Source organism: Pieris rapae, chromosome 8, assembly GCF_905147795.1.
Source record: "Pieris rapae chromosome 8, ilPieRapa1.1, whole genome shotgun sequence".
In the NCBI taxonomy this organism is placed as follows: Eukaryota; Metazoa; Arthropoda; class Insecta; order Lepidoptera; family Pieridae; genus Pieris; species Pieris rapae.
The window spans coordinates 1,530,285-1,552,736 of record NC_059516.1 but is presented as its reverse complement, the minus strand read 5'-3'; the positions used below and the strand labels follow the sequence as shown (position 1 = coordinate 1,552,736).

The 22,452-nt window shown below is 35.7% G+C and overlaps 2 protein-coding genes across 7 annotated transcripts in view; one reads left to right on the top strand and one right to left on the bottom strand.

Moving 5' to 3' along the window:
* The first annotated feature begins 1,630 nt into the window (after positions 1–1,630).
* Positions 1,631–11,615, top strand: LOC110996644 (ero1-like protein). Of its 2 annotated transcripts, none has more exons than XM_022264424.2 (2): positions 1,631–3,444; positions 11,145–11,615. In XM_022264424.2, exons 1-2 carry the CDS (start codon positions 2,021–2,023, stop codon positions 11,188–11,190), a joined length of 1,470 nt encoding a protein of 489 aa, XP_022120116.2. In that variant the 5' UTR covers positions 1,631–2,020; the 3' UTR covers positions 11,191–11,615. The 2 variants fall into 2 exon arrangements, with proteins under 2 accessions (XP_022120116.2, XP_022120115.2); XM_022264423.2 differs by lacking the exon at positions 11,145–11,615 and adding an exon at positions 6,992–9,648 and having other exon boundaries at positions 1,632–3,444.
* Positions 11,616–13,057: 1,442 nt separating this feature from the next.
* The window catches only part of LOC110996645, a 298,070-nt gene continuing 288,675 nt past the window's right edge, over positions 13,058–22,452 (bottom strand). For 4 of the 5 annotated variants that reach the window (XM_045629336.1, XM_045629335.1, XM_045629338.1 and 1 more), the window contains 7 exons: positions 19,245–19,401; positions 18,994–19,142; positions 18,737–18,866; positions 16,409–18,617; positions 16,191–16,335; positions 15,900–16,035; positions 13,058–14,766 (listed from right to left, as the gene is read on the bottom strand). In XM_045629336.1, coding sequence (XP_045485292.1) covers positions 14,579–14,766; positions 15,900–16,035; positions 16,191–16,335; positions 16,409–18,617; positions 18,737–18,866; positions 18,994–19,142; positions 19,245–19,401 — 3,114 coding nt within the window. In that variant the 3' untranslated portion in view covers positions 13,058–14,578. Of the gene's footprint in view, positions 14,811–15,899; positions 16,036–16,190; positions 16,336–16,408; positions 18,618–18,736; positions 18,867–18,993; positions 19,143–19,244; positions 19,402–22,452 lie in introns of all 5 variants that reach the window. The other variant, XM_045629337.1, reaches the window with a different exon arrangement.

Sequence of the window (22,452 nt, the reverse complement as noted above, 5' to 3'; positions counted from 1 at the left end):
AGCCACGCAAAATGATACTCATTAATGATACACGCCGTGTCTGATACGGCCCGATCCGCACTAACCGCGTATCTTGATACACCTCGTATCCGATACGCGTATCACGATCGGTGGTGTGGACGTATTTTGATACTGTATCGCGATACGATACTTCATACACGGCGAACCATCCATTGTCGGTTTTTTCGCGATCATTAAAGGGAATACATGTCGTATCGAACAAGTTTGAATGTGAATGCAATTTCATAAACATTGTTGAACGAAGTATAGTAGTTGTTAGTCGCAGTGAAAAAGGAACAAGTAGAGCTGGGAAAACGAAAGTTTTATAAAACTTATCAAGTTGTGAAAAACTATTAATGATAATATAACAGGCGAAATTCACCGCCAAATTGCCAGCAATTGCTGACATGGCTAAATCGTTTGAGAACGAAGACATGACTGAACCGTACGAGAAGGGAGTGGACACTGAAAGACACGCGTATCAGGAAAAGATACATCGGAAAAAAAGTGAGCGTCTATATTTGTAAATCCAAAGCCGATACACTGACATGATACAGCATTTGCTAAGTATGGACGTGTTTTTTACAAGATACGCCTTAAATATACGACATGGACAAAATGAGCGTCCATATTTATGATACAAATAGTAGATACGATACGACTGATACGTCAACATGCTACAAATGTGGACCCGGCTTAAGGCAATTTTTATAATCTTGGTAGGCAATAGAGACGAGAAGATTTTTTTACTTTTACCGGCGGCAATGTTCGTCCCCACGGTCCTGATGACTTGGAAGTTTAGTTGCAAAAAGTTGGGATCTGTCCGGAGTAGGAACGTATTCTTCAAAACGTTAATAAAAACCGTGGAACTCATGCTAAGAAGGATTCAAGAGAATTTAGATTAGCAGGAGAACATCACATTCGTTATTAGGTTTTACATATTTTGTAACTTTATTAAATTTAAAATATCTAGTTGTTTTTATTACCGACCAGACGAGGTTTTAAAGAATTCATCAATAATTTTGATAAATTTAGAAAAAAACTGTAATTTTTTAATTGTAGGGCAATAAATATTACACCAGTTTCAATAAAAAGGTAGGGAAACTAATTAACTAAACGCGAGGAAAAATAAAACATAAAATAAAAACATAATATTTACATAAAATTTAAATCTTAATATTATTAATGGTTATGAAAGAAGATAATACTAAGATAATTGTAAGGAATTCAGAAAGGAGGAGCGGTCATTTAGGGCCGGCGGCCGCGCCGGGTATGTGTGAATGCGCCATCACACTTACAAATATTACTGTCGACAATACGATACGAAGCCTTGCTATGATGAGGTGTAAACCTACTGTATTTGTATGTCAAAATTGCATTCTGGAAATGATAGAAGTGACAATTTTATAACATTCATTTTTGCAATTATTAATAGATTCTAGATTATATAGCTCACAAAGTGGTACCGTCGGAAATGTATTTTAATAAAGGCTATGTATATTTATACTGTACATTATCTGTTGTCAAAAAGTTGTGAACTCGCTGTGGTCACAATGACAATTACTGAATGTCATTAAAACTGACAATTACAGTGTGTCAAAAGTGACAATGTCTTTGTTTTGTTTTAGAAACTTTCAAGTTTTTTTACTAAATTATGAATGTTGAAAGTGAAAAGTCAATTAATTATTGTGTGTATCTTTTTGATTGGTGTATTAACTTACTAAATGATCACTGAATAAGGTATGGGCTTATTGTAATCATAGCTTAAACTCGTGGTCACTCACGGCTCTGGTGAGTACTGAGTACTCAGTAGTGACGAGCTGTGTTTTTAATTTGTGACAAAAGCGAAAGGAGCTCGGACGAACTGCGATTATGTACACACTAAACCAGTAGACGTTTCGAAAAGCACGTTCGCCAATGTATTTAAGATAATAATGTATTAAAAGTTTTGGTCGTCAAATCTTTACCAATAGTCAATGGCTTGAACAACTTTTTCTAGTTGGAATTTTATTATTTTACGATGGAGTGCAAAAATTATTGTGTGATATTTTTAATATTTGCTGTTGCTATAGTTCAAGCAGTGGGTTATGATACGGAACTATTCGAAAGTCCTCCGTGCGATAGTAATGCGTGTTTTGAAACTCTTCATGGGGCGCTTGGAGATTGTTCATGTAATGTAGACACAATCGACTATTTTAACAACGTAAAAATATTTCCCCGAATCCAGAGCTTGGTAAGCAAAGACTATTTTCGTTTTTATAAAGTAAACTTAAAAAAAGAATGTCCGTTTTGGGCAGATGATAGTAGATGTGCTATGAAATACTGTCATATTAAAACCTGCTCCAAAGAGAGTGTGCCTGGTTTTGATGGCTATGAACAGGAATATCTTGAAGAATCTCCAGCATTAAAATACTCAGTAGATGCAACTACACCCTGTGACAGAGATTCTGATCATGATCCTGATTTGGGTTACCTGAACATGACCATTAGTGCTGCAAGTCAATTTGAAATAGCTAAATGGAAAGCATATGATGATTCCTTAGAAAATTTCTGTCAGTGTGATGACAAAGATGCTGATGCAGAGTTTGTGGACCTTTCTCTAAATCCTGAACGTTATACAGGCTATAAAGGTCCCTCTGCCCACAGAATTTGGAGGAGCATATACCAAGAAAACTGCTTCCGTCCAAAGACAAATCCATATCAATCATTCCCATATGTATTGAGTTCCGATTTGAGTAATATGTGTTTAGAAGAGAGGGTTTTTTATAGAGCTATATCTGGTTTACATACAAGCATTAACATCCACCTTTGTTCAAAATATTTGTTGTCAGAGAAAAAGATAGGATTTGCTGCACCACCTGAAGGAGAATGGGGTCCTAATTTGGAAGAATTCCAGCGTCGATTTGATCCATCCCAAACACATGGTGAAGGACCCAATTGGTTAAAGAATTTGTACTTTTTGTATTTATTAGAAATGAGGGCTCTCGCCAAAGCTGGGCCATATTTAGAGAGAGAAGATTATTTCACAGACAGCCCTATTGAAGATGAAGAGACAAGGAATGCAATAAAGAATATGCTAGGAGTTATTTACTCATTCCCAGATCATTTCAATGAATCACTTATGTTTAATGGTGGGAGTCAAGCTGCCAGTTTAAAGTTTGAGTTTAGAGAGCACTTCTTAAATATATCAAGGATTATGGATTGTGTAGGTTGTGACAAATGTAAGGTGTGGGGTAAACTACAGACTCAAGGTCTGGGTACAGCTTTGAAGATTCTCTTTTCAGGTAGATGGGATAGGGAAGGTGACCCAGGTCAAGGCAGGTTACCTTTACGGCACAAATCACAAAAACGCCTTCAGAGGACAGAAATTGTCGCTTTATTCAATGCATTTGCAAGGCTGTCAAACAGTATCCGGGAGTTGGAAAATTTCAGGAGTATGTTAAGGTAAGTTCACTTTGTGTGGGTTTAAATTAAATATTGTAATATAAGAAGTTGATACAGTAATTTTAATTTCAGAATCACAATTTTTTCCCCAATTTAAAGTCTCAGGCTCTAAGTCATGATACTGTTGATATTAATCATACATTAAATAATAATTAAATTGGATATTATCGTTTTATAAGCAAATACATAGTAATATTACTGTTATCAATTTCTGCTGTTACAATCAAGCTCCTTGTGTGTTTACAGTAGTTAAGCTATTGTTCTTTGCTTTCCACAATATGTGCATGGATTGGTACTAACATAATTCTTCACAATTAAATTCTTGTTGTGCAAATTAGATTTCATAATGATATCACACATTCCGCATGAAGTATTTATTTGCACATTTTTATATTTTGTGAAGTTTCGGGAAATTCTCTTTATCTTACCTGCATTAAAAGATTAACTATTTTAGTATCTATTATCAGTTGATTATCACTTGGTATCAGTTGGGAATTACCATTACAACGGATAGATTTTATATGTATATATTACTACACAGAAATAGCGCAAACCAAAATATTTTAATCTCGCTCGTCTTCTGTGTGTTCTGTCGTGCCTTTGTTTATTTCTTAATTATGCATTATTGTAATATTCAATCATTAAAGTCTGACGTGACATCGGATTTCATGGTTCTAGAACATGGTTCGTTAAAAATACTGTGACGGTACCATTAAGTAGAAATTTCCATTTCATATGGTAAATACTCAATAATTTAAAAGATTTTTGTTTAATTAACTGTTTCTTTTTCGGATTCGGAAGTCGTCTCGAAATATTAGAGAATGAATGAATAAAATTCAATGAATATTTTAATGTTATGATTCCGAAAGTCTGCCTAGACTGTTGATTTTTGTAAAAGGTCAAACAGTTGAATCAGTTTGAGCAGTGTTGGCCTAGTGGCTTCAGCGTGGTACTCTCATACCTGAGGTCGTAGGTTCGATCCCGGGCTCTGCACCAATGGACTTTCTATGTGCGCATTTAACATTTGCTGGAACGGTGAAGGAAAACATCGTGAGGAAACCGACATGTCTTAGACCCAAAAAAGTAGATGGCGTGTGTCAGGCACTGGAGGCTGATCACCTACTTGCCTATTAGATTTAAAAATGATGATGAAACAGATTCAGAAATCTGAGGCTAGGACATAAAGAGGTTGTAGCGCCACTGATTTTTTTCAAATAGTTGAATCTTAAGGCTCAATACGGGCAATTCTATATTTCGGCACGTGTCGGAGAAAGTCGTTAAAACATCAGCTGTGTATAGTTTTACCTAAAGTGAGTTTTGTAGGTTTACTCAGCCCTAAATTTTATAAGATGTTTTTTGATATTTCAATGTTTTCATATGGAGACTTGAATATTATTAGAAAATTTGTAACGCTTGGACAGTATAATTTCTACGACCTTGACTATTACTTTCGAAATTCAGTACATTATTATTAATCTAAAAATATTATTTACTAGTACAATTTACATAAAACATTAATTTATTTTGTGGTCTTAGTATGGAAAATATATATGAATTGATTATAGTCATTTCTTATTTTAATTAAAATCTAAATTCTGTTAATTTACGAACTGAATTTCTTCAATATTAATCAATGTTGAATCAACAAATCATACATTTGAGAGCTGTCGCAACTCTTTCACACAAAAATTTTGTATTTTTCCACATTTTGGTACAGTCCAAGTTTTAACAAAATCGCGTAAGTAGTTTCTGAGATAACTATATTCTCGTATTTCTGATATGTATGTAAATTATTTTAGTGTAATTTATAATATTATCTTGAGGAGTATTTGAAGTCGGTTTAATTTTTAAATTAATTTTAATCAGCATTTAGGATGAGAAGTTTCAGAAGAAACGAGACTCCTATAATGTAATGTTTTATTTATTTACGAGTTGCTTCAGTAATTTTTATTGGCAGTGCACGTTGAAAACGCATACTTGAAAGGTCACATTTTTCTCCTTAATATATGGCTTGTAAATAATTTCGTAAACGTTGCGTATATTTCATCAATTTATTTTGACAAAGAAAAGAGTGTAGGTAGCTCACAAAGGCGGAATGAGTCAACACTTAATTTAGCTAAAAAGCGAACGTGCTTCAAGACGCGTTGTCATAAGTTGCATCATCCTACTCCTTGCTTGTACATAACTTGTATTTTTGTACAAGCTAGGATTGTGAGGATTTTAAACCGGAAATTCACGTTTAAACCGAATTTTAAGAATTCTACAGTTAAAGCGTAGATATATCATGTATGTCATATTGATTCCGGTTGAATGTGAAAGCGTACCTGGGCGTCTCTAGAACGACAGTGCATTAGGCAACCAAGGTTATTTTAGGACGTAGGGGTTACATACCAATAGTAAAGATTGATTATTTGTCTCAAATCAAGACATTGGTTAATTTACCTTAAATACTTAATAAGTAGTAAATGAAAAAAAAACACTTTTTTAAAGTTATTTATTTAGAAAAAGTTATAGATAATATTCCGTATCGCGCCACTAGCGATTTTGAGGCTGATTTTTTTTATGACTTCGTCATGCGTTCTCAGCACCATAACTAGTGTTGTTACGATGGCGCATGACCTTTTTGCAATGCAATGTTGATATTTAATTAACTTTCTAGAGATTCAATTAACTCTCTGATTAAACTACTTTACTGCGACATGTATATCTCCTAGCCCTCTGAGGGAAGGTTGACCAGGACTGTGTTTAATCCCACATACCTTTGTTCTGTTGTGGTGAGGATATATATAAAGAGAAATTAATTACAGTATACATTATATGTTCGCTTACGTACATGCTTTGTTAAAAATGTCATAAAAAATAATCGCAATTTAATTGGTACATGTCATTTGAAAATAATTGTTTCCAAATTGGTTTTTAACGCGCGGTGAAGCAATTAGCGGTACAAGAAACATGGAAAAGTGATTATTGTTATCGTAAAATTACTAGCTGATAATTGCTTCGACTTTGCGTTTATCTATCTCTTGGACAGGACTACTGAATATGCTTAAACATATAAGGCCTTTTATTCAAATTTTTACGTTACAAATATTTCATGCATGCAACATACCGGTGTTTTATGTTTCGGGTCGCTTTGAGAAAATTCACTGAACAAAATATTGCCTCAAGAAAAAAGCATTGGTCACTTAAACGCACTATGGGGATTTTATGTGTGATTGTCGTAAATTTTGCTAAACATTTATTATTCTTAGGTTACTTACCTTAGCTTGTAAAATGTTCAACAGTTGTTTTTTTATATATATTCCATAGCCATGGCTATTTTCTTCTTACTTGTAATGAAAAATGTCATAATAAGCAATTTTTGATATATTTTTCCGCTTTCATTAATTTAAAGTTACATAATGACGTAATGGTAGCCTAGAAAGTTCTTTGACTTATATTTAGCAGAAATTACGACTTTCGTCAAACTTAAATGGCTTCATCAAGTATCTCATTTGGGATGTGCATGACATGTGGGATGAAATTTCAAGAAATTCCTTCTCAACAGTGGTAATATGGAGCAAGAGAAGAAGAATATATTCGCCGCATCAGGGCCCAGCATGGAGATAACTGAGAAGTGCGCTTCGGGAGGTGGTAAACCCAGAATTTGGAGTTGATTCTCTCGTTAGTGCGGATTTCGTTTTACTTATACATGATTTCTAAAATGCATTTTTCGTTTAGATTTGATAAGGCTGGTTACACATGGCTTATGTCTGTGTCCAAATATTTTAAAAAATTTTTGTGTATGCAGGCTTATTAAAGATCAATAGGGTTTAAATTATTGTGTGGTAAGCATAATTTAATCTTCTCTATGATACACGAGTACTACACGTTTAAATAGAATAACCATAAAGCCTTGTGTGAACGTTGTAAGCGATGTAAGCGTTACCTATTAAATTAATAAATACGCTTTTACGAACGAAATTACTTGAACATATAATTAGGAGATTTTTAGTTCGTCTGTCGTTAATCTCAGCAATTACAAAGCGCTTGAGTTTTTTCGTTAAGTTCAGCTCAGGGCTATGGTTATTCAGAGAACTATCATAAAAGCGGCATATACAGGTTTGATAATTGTAATTTTAGTCAAATTCCGCATAATTGCTCATATAGTATCATCTAGAACTCTAGACAAATCAAATATATATAAAAAAATGATTCATAAACGTGCTGTAATCGAATAGCTAAGAAATGTTATTCATATAAATGAAACATTATCTGACAAATCACAAAACTGTAATTGCGTATAGTACGATTGTGAATAAGTGTTACTCTACAATCTACCAGCAGGGTTACTCTGTAAAATTTTGACTGGAATTCTAACAAAGTGCCTTTTCTAATTTTTGACGTCAAGTAAACACAAGATGTTGTTTCAATATCGTATTGGAATACGTGGTACCGAAACCTGAATATTGGCTTCAATAATAAAAGTTACGGAGTAATCCTGCTTGCAGCTTCAATTAAAATCATTTTTAGTTGTTCGAATTTGAGTTTCAAAATAATTTTGAAAGTTTTATACATTTGTTTTTAAATATATTTGTAAATAGCTATTTATTTCGTAATCTGTTTATTATTTTGCATCACATATATTTATTTATCACCCAGTGTATAGGCATTGATAGGTTTCATTTATTTTTAAGTTATGTATATAATTGTTAGGTAGTTTTAATAGGATTCGATTTATAAATAAGTACATTTTGTAATGCGACTTTGCTTTCACAATGTTTGTATCTGACCGAATTATGTTTTTTTTAATTAAAACGATTTATTGACCAACCCAAACCTTAAATAAAAAAAAATAGACAAAAATTACTGACTCTGGCGACCAGAGACACATTAAGGCGGTTGTCCACCGCCGCCAGGACGTCACTGAAAACGAGATGACGGCGCCGATTTAGCGATACATACATTTAATTTGGCCTTGTGTCCACTGCACACGCGTCATCCGAGCGCCGACTTCCCGGCCGCCGAGATTCGAGTAGATCGGCGTGGCATGACTGCTAGAACTCGGCTCGGTGGATACATGATCGCCGTCACGTCATTTTAAACTCGGCCCGAAATAATCTCGTTCTCGGTGACGTCACGGTGGCGGCGGCTAAACGTCCTAAGTTCAATTACCGATACGAGTTTCTTTTCCGCGCGATTCCATACTACGAGAGAGCGATATCGCAATTTCATACAAAAACGTCGACTTTTGTTTCGCTGTTGCTTTTGGAAATAATAGTGTAAGGGTGCAGGCGTGTCTATTAACCTATCGGAAACGTCTTTCTCAAAGTATTTTTAGTTTCGTTGTAGATGAGTATGCTAGAAAAGTCAATATGTATGAAAAATTTAAAAATAATCTTTTTTACTTAATTTATCATACTCTTTTGAGTGAAACGTACAAATAATGGATTTTTTTCGTATTACAATTTAAAAATGCTTATCAAACACGATAGCGTGAAAAGTACACGGGTTTTTAATTGAACATGTCACAAAATGGCTGGCGTTATTTTTATATAGAATTGAATTTACTTGGAATTAGTACCTTAGATATGTATAAATTTGTATCTAGATTCTGTAAAAGCCGTTTTTTTTATATGTATATAAATTATCTACGGAATAATCATTGTTTAATGAGTTTTTACTACACAAGAACTAATTAAATTAACTAATAAACATCCTAAATCTGTGATCCCGTACGAAATAGTGGATTGTAAAATGTATTGTACATACCTTTTAGATACAAATGTATATATGTAAGTACGTTATTATAGCAAACTAAATTTTTCGATAATCGTTGTGTGTCACAAATATTTTTCTTATTTTATTTTATGAAAATTGTCTCATTCTCTAGTCAGAGCCATGATAAAACTATTTGATACATACCTAAGCATATTATTTTTTAACAATATTTGTTTTTGACGAAATTGTAACGAACATTTTAATCAAATCAAGTTGTTTTATGGTTTTGATGTGGTTTTTTTGCGAACGTTCGCGTGCGTAAAGTTTATTAATATCATGGCGACGATACTTAAAATATGGAATTTATAACGACTTGTACAAATATTGAACTAATTTATTTCGTGTTTATTTAAGAATAAATGTATTTTCATGGTTAAGCATATGTCTGTGATTATTAAGGTCTGTTATTCATGACAGTTCGTTTTAATAAATGTTTTATTTTAATTTTGTTTTATTGTCCTACTAAATTCAAATTATTTAATATAATAAGGTAACCAACTATTTTTTTGTTTAAAAAAGTACACTTTAGGTGAAAAAAAAGAAAAAGCGATAAAAATTTTATTTTCTTGTAAAACATATTTTTTTTCGGAGTGGTTTGTTTCTGCTACAGAAGTTCGTCTATTAATGTAGCCACATCCGAACAACTTTCTTTTGCATATTAAATTTAACTGTTAGATAATGTTTTTACAGAATGTTGCGACTTCTTACTGCTCCAATAACCAGTCCCTAGTGAAAATACCATATCAACAGCAACATTAGTGCACAACATAAGGAAATTTCAATTAAAACTTAGAAATAAAAATGAGTATTAAATTTTACAAATGAGTACTTACAGAGGTCAGGATTTGAAAAGAGTACGGTTTGCGAAAAAAGAGTACAAAACTCAAATAATGAGTATAATGAGTATAATTGGTGACCTTAAAAATAAGCTCAGAATTTCGTAACAATTTAAAAATATAGTTTTTTTTGTTGAATACTTTGAATTTATTCAAATATGTATGTAGTCGATTATTAAGATAGCAGAAACTATATCCCGGTTCTCTTTCCATACAGAATAACGCTCTCTATTCATAATTTTTTGAGATTAGACTGAAGAAAGGAGTCATGCAGCCAGTCTCTAAACGCAGAACCTCTTTAATCTTGACTGTAGCCCGTGGATTCTTCTAATCAATTAATCATACATGTATCAAGAATATTAAATTCATTCTTTCCTTGAAAAACGCGATTTTGTACTGGATTTTAGATAAATAAAAGAAACATCTTCATTTGGTTTTTTTGGGGAAGGATTGTTAGTTTTAATTAAACTAACTTTGTGTTTTACTAATGCGTTTGCGTGTTGTCTGCCAATTAATCTGCTTGCGTGTTTGTCATAGTGAAATAGATATTATTTATTCAAATAGACCAGCGGATATTTTTATCGTGATATGGCCATCTGTTTAAATGTGAACATTAGAAATCAAAACAAAAATTATTCAAAATCGCTCCCGCCACATGGAAAACAAGAGTTTCTTGTGAAGATTGAATACTGGAGAAAATATGCCAGGATTGTTTTTTTTCTTTCTTTAATCTCTCTAAATCAAAATACCTCTAAGTAGCTTATCGAAGACAGGTCTAGGGCTTATATTGTTAAGTTCAAAACCCGCGATAACTCACCGATTTACCCGCAATCAGTAACTAAACCGCCGAGTTCCGAACAGTCATATGTGTGCTTATAGTACTTACATATTTCTTAAAAACATACTTAATAACATATCTCTATTTGTTACCTTCGGAACAGCCCTCTTACTGAAATTACAAATTTGATTAATAAAGGTTCTATTCTAGGAAATGTTATTAAAATTACACACAAAATGACTTCTTTCTGTGTCTTAGAGATTGCTATGACGCACTATTAGTGACTATAAATGAATAAAAATGTTGATAAATTAAATTTTTTGCAGATCTCATGCGGATAAAATGACGATTCAGTATATACGAAGACCTTAAGAAATTTGGGAAAATAATTTTAGATTTGTGTGTGAAAAAAAATGTTCACAAGCCACATGTTATTGTTTCAAATAAAATTTATCAGCAAAAGAGTTTGGCTAATTACCAAAATGTGTCTAGTGATAAACACGTAGATAGTAGATTCATTTATCAGCTGTTCCCTGCGACTTAATTAAAGGTTTGTTGCTGCAGATAACGTAATTATGATGTAATAATTTTTCAAAAGATTTACAAGTGTGTCATTTAAGTACTGTTTTCTCTCTTTCTGTCTACTGTGTACGCTATGATGGAAAGAGAAAGAAGCCTAAAGTGATTTATTTTAAGAATAAAAGTATTTATTTCTATATATACTAAGTATAGACAGTCAGTCATGTTTCCAGCTTAATCCAATACGTTTTTAATATAAATAAAAATATTATAATATAGCTTTATTTTATTCTGAAGTACAAACATGTATGACACAATAACTGAAGTATTTCCGAACCAATTCGACTTCAAGGAGAAAGCGTACCAATTCTTAAAAGGCCGGCAACGCACTCGCGACCCTCTGGCATTGAGAATGTCCATGGGTGGCGGTATCACTTAACATCAGGTGAGCCTCCTGCCCGTTTGCCTCATGTTCTATAAAAAAAACAAGACAAACACGTACGTCAAGTACGTCATAAACTTACAAATGTTGTTTTCTAGTTTTTGCAATTTCAGCCATCATTCCCCCGTTTTTGACAATGCGTCCGTTTTTGAGTCATGCTTAGCTCTCAGTCTTGACTTTAAAACCTTTTTACCTTCTTACCCTTACCCAGTGGACTCCACTCCCTCAAGAAGTTGAATGGTTGTACTCCGGCTGTGCAATAATAGATGCTGGCTGGCCAAGGCTGTTCACCTATTTGTTTATAAATCGAATCTATTTTATAGATGTCATATGTTTTCACTAATCTTACGTTGTGATGTACATAGATACTTTACGTAAAGTATTACTATTTATAGCATCGTCTGGTTCTCTTTGTATCAAACTTAGCCCATGTTGTAATCGGCAAGGTTATAGTCAAAAGGCCGCGAGGCTGATCGCCAACAAGTCATCATCAAGTCACAAATCTAAGGGGTCTTCTAATAAAAGCTGAGCCAAAGGAAGCTACAGATTGAACGAAGAGTGGAGACATCACCAGAACTAAATTTTTTTTCATACAAATTCAGTTTTCGACTTACATACACTACTGTTAAAGCTTCTTCACTTAAGAACTAGTTCCTGGGGGGCTATTACGATGTTACGTAGTTCAAACCCCTTACTTACCCCCTCCCCCCACAAATTGGTTACGTAATACTTGAACGCTACTAAGGTGGTAATGAAAATAAAACAATTTTTCATTTGGGAACGGAATCGTTTATTTAACCCAACTGCAATAGTATATAATTAAATTATATTGTTACTCTACACATTTTGTACTGTTCAAAGTACCTACCTATTTCTATCTTAGGTTAGAATGTACGAAAATGCACCCAATATTAAGGAATACGTCTTGTCCAATTGTGCTTCAAACTCGGTACAAATCACAGTACTGAATACTACTTTATACATAATACGATTACATGAATGAAATCTGCCGATGTCCACACAAACCTAATTTGACGGGAGTGAACTATCGCATAGGAACAGTGTACTATCTCTAAATTGTAAAAGGGTACCATAAGCTCTAAACATAAATCAGTGGCGCTACAACCTCTTTAGGTCTTGGCCTCAGAGTTATGAATTTGTTTCATGATCATTTTTAAATCTAATAGGCAAGTAGGTGATCAGCCTCCAGTGCCTGACACACGTCGACTTTTTGGGTCTAAGACATGTCGGTTTCCTCACGATGTTTACCTTCACCGTTCGAGCAAATGTTAAATGCGCACATAGAAAGAAAGTTCATTGGTGCACAGCCAGGGATCGAACCTACGACCTCAGGGATGAGTCGCTAGGCTAACACTGCTCTATACTGTGGATTTAATTGCAGTTTCGAAGCGGTTTTCAATGTATCATTTCTGCTTTAGCTTATGGTACCCACGGGACCCTAAAAGGTTTCTAAGTAAATGACAATTTTGTACAAGTTGGGAGACTTATCTAATAAATTGTCAAAAATATATGAACATGGTTGTTTATTGCTTCGTAAAATATTTCGATGACTTTCAACGTTCTAAGAATGTTCAAACATAGGATACCAATTTATATACTAATAATATTCGGTCGAGTCGACATTTCGTTTATAATATAGGTAAAAATCTTCCTTATTGTCATTCAATATTCGCCATTAAACAAAGCCGGGGTAACTAATATAGCGGACATTTGTGTCTGAGCGTAACAAGTGGTGGCAATGTGTTCTGTAAATAATAGCTTTGGTTTCGCCATAACTACGCAAATTATTGGAAAATCAGTTCATCCAAACAAACTATTCAAAATACTATTTGGCGTTGACACGAGTTGTGGAAATTAGTTTGATAATCCATCGGCTTTAATATTTAAAGGATTCATTAATAATTATAATTGAGCATAAATAATTGCATTATTAATAATATTATTTAATTGGTCAAATAGATGTTCGATAGCCGTTTCAGTGCTACTGAATCGCCCTCGTGCCATTGCTAAATATATTAATACAAGATTTAAACATAATACAATTTCATGATATGTTCCTAAGTATACACAAGACAATCGCAAATGATACAAATTAATAAATAGCATTCAATGACGTCATAACATATATACACTTAAACGTATTTAGTACCCTTTGATTTAATGGATTTTATAAGGTTTATCGATCATTATAGTATGACTTTATTAATTAAGTGTAGTCATAGTACTGGCTCGATAATAATTGTCAATATTTACATAAGTACCTAACGTTAAACCTAGTCACTCATCAGGCGTAAGCCAAAAGTGATCACGAAAAATAAGAGCACACTCGGGTACACTAAATACACATCCTAAACCCGACAAGTACGCTTCGTTCGAGTTTCAAAGGAATCCATTTAAATGTATACGAAAATAAGTGGAACTTACAGTATATACAAAAATATCACATTACTTCGAGGCCGCAGCTTTCATTACTTAGACATTACTTCTTACCTAAACGGTGTCACCGGTACGAAGCGTAAGCCAATCGCGGAAGTAACAAACAATTCTCGAGCCGATATTAACACGGACCCGAGACAAACCAAACAACGCTCACCCCTTACTCTAGGCGCTTCGATAATTAACTGTCAAACTAACGTCAACCGCACGCCGGTAGACGTCACCGAACACAACATAGACTATACTACCGGCCCACACGGGCGCACGCTAAGGGCGGAAAAAGCTGCAGCCACCCGGCTACACTAGAAAGCGGAGAATATCACAACATAGAAAAATATATTGCTAATCGTGACAGTCTTTGGCGTCCGGGGATGATCCACCGGACAGGTCGTCGAGGAAGTCGAAGGAGGCCACGGCGGCTCGCTCGGGCTCCGCGAACCGCACGTAGAAGTCCCCTCGGCCGAGGATGGTGGGCCTTCGCAGGCGCAGCTGCCGCACCACGCCCACGCCTCGGCTGCGCTGAGCCGCCGCTACGCACGACCAGGCAGTTAGCGAAGGGCGCTACAGCCGCCCGCTGGACGAGACAACGCGCGTGAGTACAAGCTCCGTCGCCCGCACTCGCGCGCACGCATCGCTCCTACTTATAACTCAAAAGCCACCCGCATACCGGGAATTACAATTATAACGAAACTGTACCAAAATCAAGGACTATCGAATTTTTTTATTATGATTTTCGGAGCGATGCGTTAAAGAAGACTAGAATGAGTGAGATGGTGCGATGAGCGGAATCGAGTGACGTGGCTTGTGACTTGACATGAATACCCGTGACACAGATACTAGAAGTTTCACACGAAAGATGACATGATTATATTAAAAACTATGTATTACCATAAGAAAGGCCTATAGGACTATAGTGTTTTTAATCTTCACATTTGACAGATAAGTAAAGATATCATCTTTCGTGAGAAGAGTTAAACTTGATACTTTTTATAAAATTTAATACAAGATTCTGTATGTCTTATTTTATGTATTATACAATACACATGTTATTAGTAAAAATATCAAATTCTCATGAAACATTTATCACAAAAGCATATATAGCAACTAAGACAGTTTACAGTGAAACACTTAAAGCATAAACAATAGAAAAGATCTATTATAATAAACTTTTGTATTATCATAAATAGTATTTTTTCATATTTTCTGGCGTCGTTTCAACTTTAATATAACACTTAAAACATGTAAATGTTTAAAGGTAAATAAATCCCATAGAAATTACTAATAAAAAGTTGTTCTATAAAAGTCTGTACACATTGACAACGGAAAAGCTCTAGGAGTAATTAATCTGCATACTTAATGATTTTACAATATAAAAAAATTCTAGCAATCAATGAGCCAAAAAATATTCTTCTAACATACACAAACACCAATACACCAATACAGTTATGAAACAATAGACAAGATGAAATTAAATCGTCAAAGTCGAAATAACAATTGACACTCACTAAATTTAATCGATTTATTAATCTGGGCGCAAATATAGATGTTGTACCTACAGAACCTTCACGAAGTTTTTATTTTATATAGACAATGATAAACTTTACGCAAGCTAACCTTAAATTTCGTCACTTTTTTGCGCTCAGGTTAACTAATAGATATTTACCAGTTTTCTGTCGCCTGGAGCGATGAAGCCGATGCAACCGCGAGTACGGGGGTGGAGGTTCAGCTGGAGAGGATCCGCATGAGGAAGGAGAAGAGTCACTCGACGCCAGCATGACATCCAACAGATTTGCACGAGCCTGGAATTTATATACAAACCTAAATTACTATTTGTAAATAAATGCACTAAAGCGATCAAAGTGCTAGGACAGAAACCCTTTATATTCCTATATGGAGCGTGAAAAATAATTAAGATAACTATTGAAATTCTGTCGGAAGGTATTAATAATATTACCTTAGGGTCGCTAAAATCAATGTCTTTTTCAACGTGCACCCATCCCGTAGGAGCCCACAATGCATTGTCTTTCTGCGAACAAGTCTTCTCTGTTCTCTCCTCATTCTTCGCTTCCGTCGTAACACCCTCGCTTTGACGAATCATTCTGAAATATCACGTGATAGTACAATCATTTATATTTCTAATACTAGTAATAAAATTGTCTGGGCAATACTTACCTATTTAATTCTTCGATGACTTCTTTAGACGTAGCCGCTTCGTGAAAACTTAGCTTATGCTCCTGTTTGACAATTATCGATTCAGGATTTTTTGCCGTTTCAGTAACCTTACTCTTTCCGGGCAGGGGTATTTTTGATCTCATTTTGTTAGGAGAGGACGGAGGCCTCTTCCCACCCATCAACATTGGAATTCGACTCTTCTCTCTTCGTCGTACTTCTCTTCCATCGCTCTTATTGCTTATTATCACAGTTTCAGCCGTCGAGGTGCTGGTTGTGTTAGATTCAGTCATTTGCGGAGAACCCGACTCGGGCGACGAGTTCTCCTCTTCTTCTGGGACGGTCACAAGAGCCGCTGTACTGCGTCTGCAGGCACTCAGCACTTCGTCCACTAAAGATATTTCAGTCTCCCCCGAAATTGTAAAGCTCGTTGACTTCGTAAGACAAGTCTCTATCTCTCTTTCGTTTACTTGTTTATTTAACATAATATTGACAGTGTTCTCTTTCAATGCTGAATTGTGTTCCGTGTTGCGGCTAGTTTCGTCTTTCTCGTCCTTTACAGAAGACGCGTGATCCTGATCAGTTTGACCAACGTCTATTAGTTTATTAATTTCGTTCTTTCTCTGAATTTTTATTAAATGGTTTTGATCTATTTCGTTCTCTGCGTTGTCTGCTTTGGTCATATCTACATAGAAGCCTTCCGACTCAGCGTAAGGCTCCTCTTTCTCTATAAATCGAAGCGTCGATTTCGGCTCGGATACTACATCACAGTATGGAAGTTTTGGTCTGTCGTTATGTAAATCACGGATATCACAGGAATCATTTTCGGAGAAGCTTCCGAAGGAATCTGGTCGTTGTCTGTCATCTGAAACTTCGCTTCGAGGATCCACAGATTCTTCATCAAAGTCGGCCGACGCATAGGGTGGGGGCAGTTCGCGTATCTCAGATATAGGCCGAGATGAAACTGAGTCCGATTCTTCTCTATCATGGCAGTATTTCTGTTGCTCCGCGATGAAGTTTAAAACATTCTGAAGCGCCTGTTCTCGGTCTTGTAAGGCCATCGATTGTACGTCGTGAAATCGCAAATGAGTGGTTTGGTCTTGATTTGGGACGCTCCTAGAAGAGTTAGAAGCTAAACTCTTGGTGCTTTCATATTTAACTAGACGATAAAAATCTCTGGTGAAGTCCAATCCGACATTTGCACAGTCACCATCTTCACTTAAAGCTGTGCTAGATCGTTTCTCTGGCGCATCTGAGGCGCTAGACCAAGATCCACCAGGGGAATGTGTCCCAGAATATTCCCATCGTTTCTCTGAAGTTTCATTTTCATCTGCCATCCTGCATTCATCGATTTCGATTGTTGCGAAACCGCAGTCGTTCCATAAACAATCAGCTACATCTTCTTCCAGTTCTAAAGCGTCATCTTCCCGTATACTAGGAAGAGTGGACAAGGATATCTGACCTGGCGTCGTTATCTCCGCGAAAGGTGACTGTCTGTCTCTGAGATCCTCGCAAGATAACGATAAGCTCCAGTCCTCTAGTTCGGCTCTATCGTATTCTAGGTCGGCTAAGTCTCTATGCCTCTGTTGAAGAGCAGATCTAGCGTCGTCCAACTCTAGCCAATGTTGAACGTAATCGGATTCGAATTGCGATCCATCAGGTCGTTCGTCGACTGTGCTTCCCCATGACACCCTTTCAGAACTGGTGGTGGATGCGATCGCCGGCCTTCGGAGGGGCCTTTCCGGGGCCGGTTTAAGATCTAAGACTAACACTCCTGAACTGGGCGTGGGTGAATCCAGGCTAGGTGAGCAAGTCGGGGCAGTTAACAATTTCAAACATAAATGAGAATCAGAGAAGCTTCGGACTACGTGTTGGAAGGGAAGGACGGGTCGAGAAGGGGGATAGCTGCCTCTGATGCCGGCGAAGGCAACTCCTATGGGAAAATATATGTAATCAGCTTCGGCGAGGAGTCGCGCATGTCGTCGAGATTCTCTTGGATTGATAGAGACGATGGTTTGATTGTCAGTCTCATCGGAGGCCTCGTTGAGGTCTGGCAGAATTCGCTCAGCTGCGTGGTCGCTCTGCCGCGAAGCATCTGCCTGCACGTCACTAGACATCGTGGAGTAACCTTCGTCTTTCGCGCCGCTCTCGGGAGATTCAGCTCCAGCTTCGCATTGTTCGCTGGTTTCTTCTTCCTTGTCGCCACTTGTGCCTGAAATAGTAACCCAATCATTTTATAAGATGGTAGTATTCATACAATTTAAAGAAATTAATAGTTATATATGGCAAATTTAAACTTTATGTTGACATTAGGTTTCACATAACACCGACCTTTATTAGAGTCGGCTTGAGGTTGTGGCACGTTAAGACTAAGAGTTGCAGGTCTTGTAGGAGTTGCCCACAAAGTGGGGTCTACAGCTGATAGCGCTCTCGCCAGGTTGGCCGGTGTTACCTCCAAACCCTGAAAACATCACAGTTGACAATTACTATATCACATAATTCAATATAGACCTGGTTAATTGGCTGAACGCGTCAATGCGGTACGGTACGTGAAACCTTATGACCTAAGGCAACTCATAATACAATACCTTTAATTCAGTCCATATGTCAGCTAATATTTGGTGACGTCTCTTGTCATCCGAGCTGAGGGGATGAGGGTGTTGGACGGGCGGCGCCGGAGGCGGAGAGTCCCGGAATGAGACTAGAGATCCGCAGGAACCCACGTCCAATAAATGAACTGGAAATTTTTATTAAAATTTAGGTAATTTCTTAAGTAAAAGTTTCGTATAACTGTTGAGAGCCAATTAAAGACCTGATGGAAGCAAGTATTCAAACATACCTTGTAAATCTCTATTGGAGTGTGGTGTCAGCGGTGTAGCGGGCGAAGGTCGGGGCTGCGGTCTTAGCTGCCGCACTAGGAGTGTACTCAGTGCGCGGTTTTGCGTTTCAAGCTCACGAATCCTTGCTCGTGCGCATCCCAACTCCTCTCGAACGCTCTGAAAGTCATAATTAAATTCCTGTAGCCATAATTTTTAAACTTATTTAATTAATTTGATTATTTTACTAGAAACCTCATGGATTATGTTACTTGTGTCATAATAAATTGAATTTCTAAGGGCCTGTTTCACAATGTATGGATAAAGTGCCAAATAGCTATGCAACACATAAATTATTCGAAAGATAAAAGTTCCAAATAAGATACTTCGAATTTCATGACGTATAGCGCTATCTGACAGTCGTGAAACGCAAAAATACTATTTATCCTACCAATAAGTAACAAATAGCTTATTTGGAACTTATCCGGACATTGTGAAACAGGCCCTAAATCAATCAAAGTTTTGATTAACTTGTTTATAAATTGTTAATTATTACGTATATCGTAAATAGGCTTTCCTGGAAAATTCACTCCCCATACTCATTATTAGGAAGCTTTCTCCTGTCAGTCTTCGAAATAAACGCCTATATTTTAATTATACTTCATTAGGCAAATTAAATTCGAGGAACGTAATTGACGGGAGGTAATTAAAGGGGAGATGGAGATAGACGCCATTGTTCTTAGTGTTACCAGATTTAAATTTATCATGATGCAACATTTATTTACCAAACCAAATGCTGTATTTCTATTCTATTTTTTAATTATGGTAAGCAATATGGCTGAGTAAAGTTTCACTTTACAGATAAGATGTCTCCTATGGATACGTAATAACATTTATTTTATTTATTTATTTATTAAGTCTACAACATCATACATATTACGAAATCTCTGGCTAAAAAGCCTCTTTATTTCTTGCAAAAGAACAAAGTAAACTTAAAACTATTTATTAAATATATATTTTAAGGACAATAAATTACACAATTTTTTTGGCGTCTTTTTTTTGTAATACATATATAATTTATGATAGCTGTAGGATTACGACATGTAAGTTCTGGGTATTATAAAGTCGTGGTATCGTTATTTTCTCAATAGCTGCGCGCCTTCCAATTCATTAAATCTGTTTTAATTAGCATTTTCATCAGGATCCTAGTAAGCTTGTTGGATGTTAATTAATGCAAACTCTTTTAGTTTAGACGGTCTCGCTGTTTTGAACACTACTAGCCGAACACCCGTTGTTTTCATACAAAAACGTCAATTTGCAAGTGCTCAAGAAAACTATTACTCTGTAGTTAGAATATCAGCAAAATGAGACTATACAAATTTGAAAAATAATTATCATCCGACTGATGAAAGAAATAATATGACAATTTAAAAATAGTATATACATGTACTCCGCCTTTGTTTCACAAATATATAAGAGCTTATAGTCTACGTTTCTTACTCGTGTGTAGAGGAAAATTTCTGAAGAAAATCTGCGTGTCTAGAAAAACGCAGAAATCAACAACATAGTACAAAAATGTACCTCATACACATAAGCTATTTATAAAGTAGCGCCATGGTAAGTATTTAAAATTAATTTTACGCTCACTTTAATTTACTCAAAATGTTATATGATGGATATATTCGGTAATTCGGGAGTGGGCTGAACGTTTCTAGAAAAAGCATTGTTGAGTGCCTTTCTCGAACCTAATTCGCTGTTTTGCTGATGAAAGAGTACATATGTTCAAAACATTACGAAAGGAAAAAAATCTTTTTTTAATTAAATTTCGAAATTATTAAATCGAAATTATTAAGTATCCACGTGATATCTTTGACTGTCTGATGTGATGTGATGTGATGGTGTGAAAGTGCAGGTGATTTAACGCTCCGGATATATCCAGGCTCAATATCTTTCAGAGGAGTGAGGTTGCGGAAAAAACATTTTTTTAATCGACGGAAATAATTTATGAAAACTACCGTGATAGATATGACGTCATAATCTTGACATTTGATAAATGTGATCTCAAAGGGATCTTGATTAAGTTGGATAATATTCACGTGAGCCTCGCAAGTTATATCAAGTAATTAGAGGCTACGAAAGCCTCGGATCAGTATTGAATTATGGAAAGCAATTTGGCTGAGTAAATTCTCACTTTACAGCTGATAAGACGTCTGCTATGGATACGCGATAACATTTGAAGTTAATTAAAGTGAGCGTAAAATTAATTTTAAATATATGTACTTTCCATGGCGCTACAGCCCTTTATACATAACTTCACAGTTATGTGTATTAGGTACACTTTTGTACTATGTTGTCGATTTCTGCTTTTCTGAGACATGCAGATTTTCTCCACAAATTTTCCTTTCCACCACCACACGAGTAATGAATTCTAAAATGTTTTCTCTTACCCCGGTTTTGATATCCCTCACAATGCTTCTCAAAAAAATAACTAAGTCGAATTGGCTGATCGTTAGGAAATTTACAAAATGACCTGCAAGTCAAGAGGATTTTATATACTCCTATAGTAATTAAATAACGAATAAACTAATATGGCATTTATTTGTAACAACAGCACGAATAACAAATACTAAATAATAGTTCTATATTTGTTGTTCATACTGTTATAACTTTATGATAGTTGACAGTTCGACTCAGATGCCGCCATGTTTATCCGAAAAGTTCGCGCGAAAACTAAATAACATGGCAGCCATTTACAGATTGAAACATTCACATTATCGGCCAGATTATGCCAAGATTATAGTGGCTGGAGCTTCAGTAAAATTATTACGGTGCTCGGTAAGGCCAAAGTGTCCCATTTCGAACAATTTATGTGCGAATGTAGCTGTTGGTAATCCGTGAGCCCGAGAGGTTGCCTATAATTATGAGAAAACAATTTTCAGAGGCGGAAATGCTTGGTCGGATTAAGTGACTACGTTCTGGCAGGTTTTTTGCGCGGGGAATTAATTCTGCGGCGATTTTAAGCGACTCTTCGGATATAAATTAAGACGGAATTATCTGTACTTAGCAGCCTACCTACTTTATAATTGTCTTTCGTAAACCTTTTTGTGGGAAGTAAGAATGTGTAAAAACTTTTCAAACGACAGAATTTTTATTTTATTTCTTTATCACACTTGACAATCAATTTTGGTCAAAAAGGTTTCATCTTATCTTTTATGATATCTTTATGACTTC

What these genes read in the sequence shown, in the direction of transcription:
- LOC110996644 (XM_022264423.2), top strand. Translation starts at nt 2,021, where the DNA reads ATGGAGTGCAAAAATTATTGTGTGATATTTTTAATATTTGCTGTTGCT. An exon ending in AATTTCAGGAGTATGTTAAG is followed by an intron (nt 3,445 to 6,991) that starts GTAAGTTCACTT and finishes CCTTCTCAACAG; the next exon opens with TGGTAATATGGAGCAAGAGA.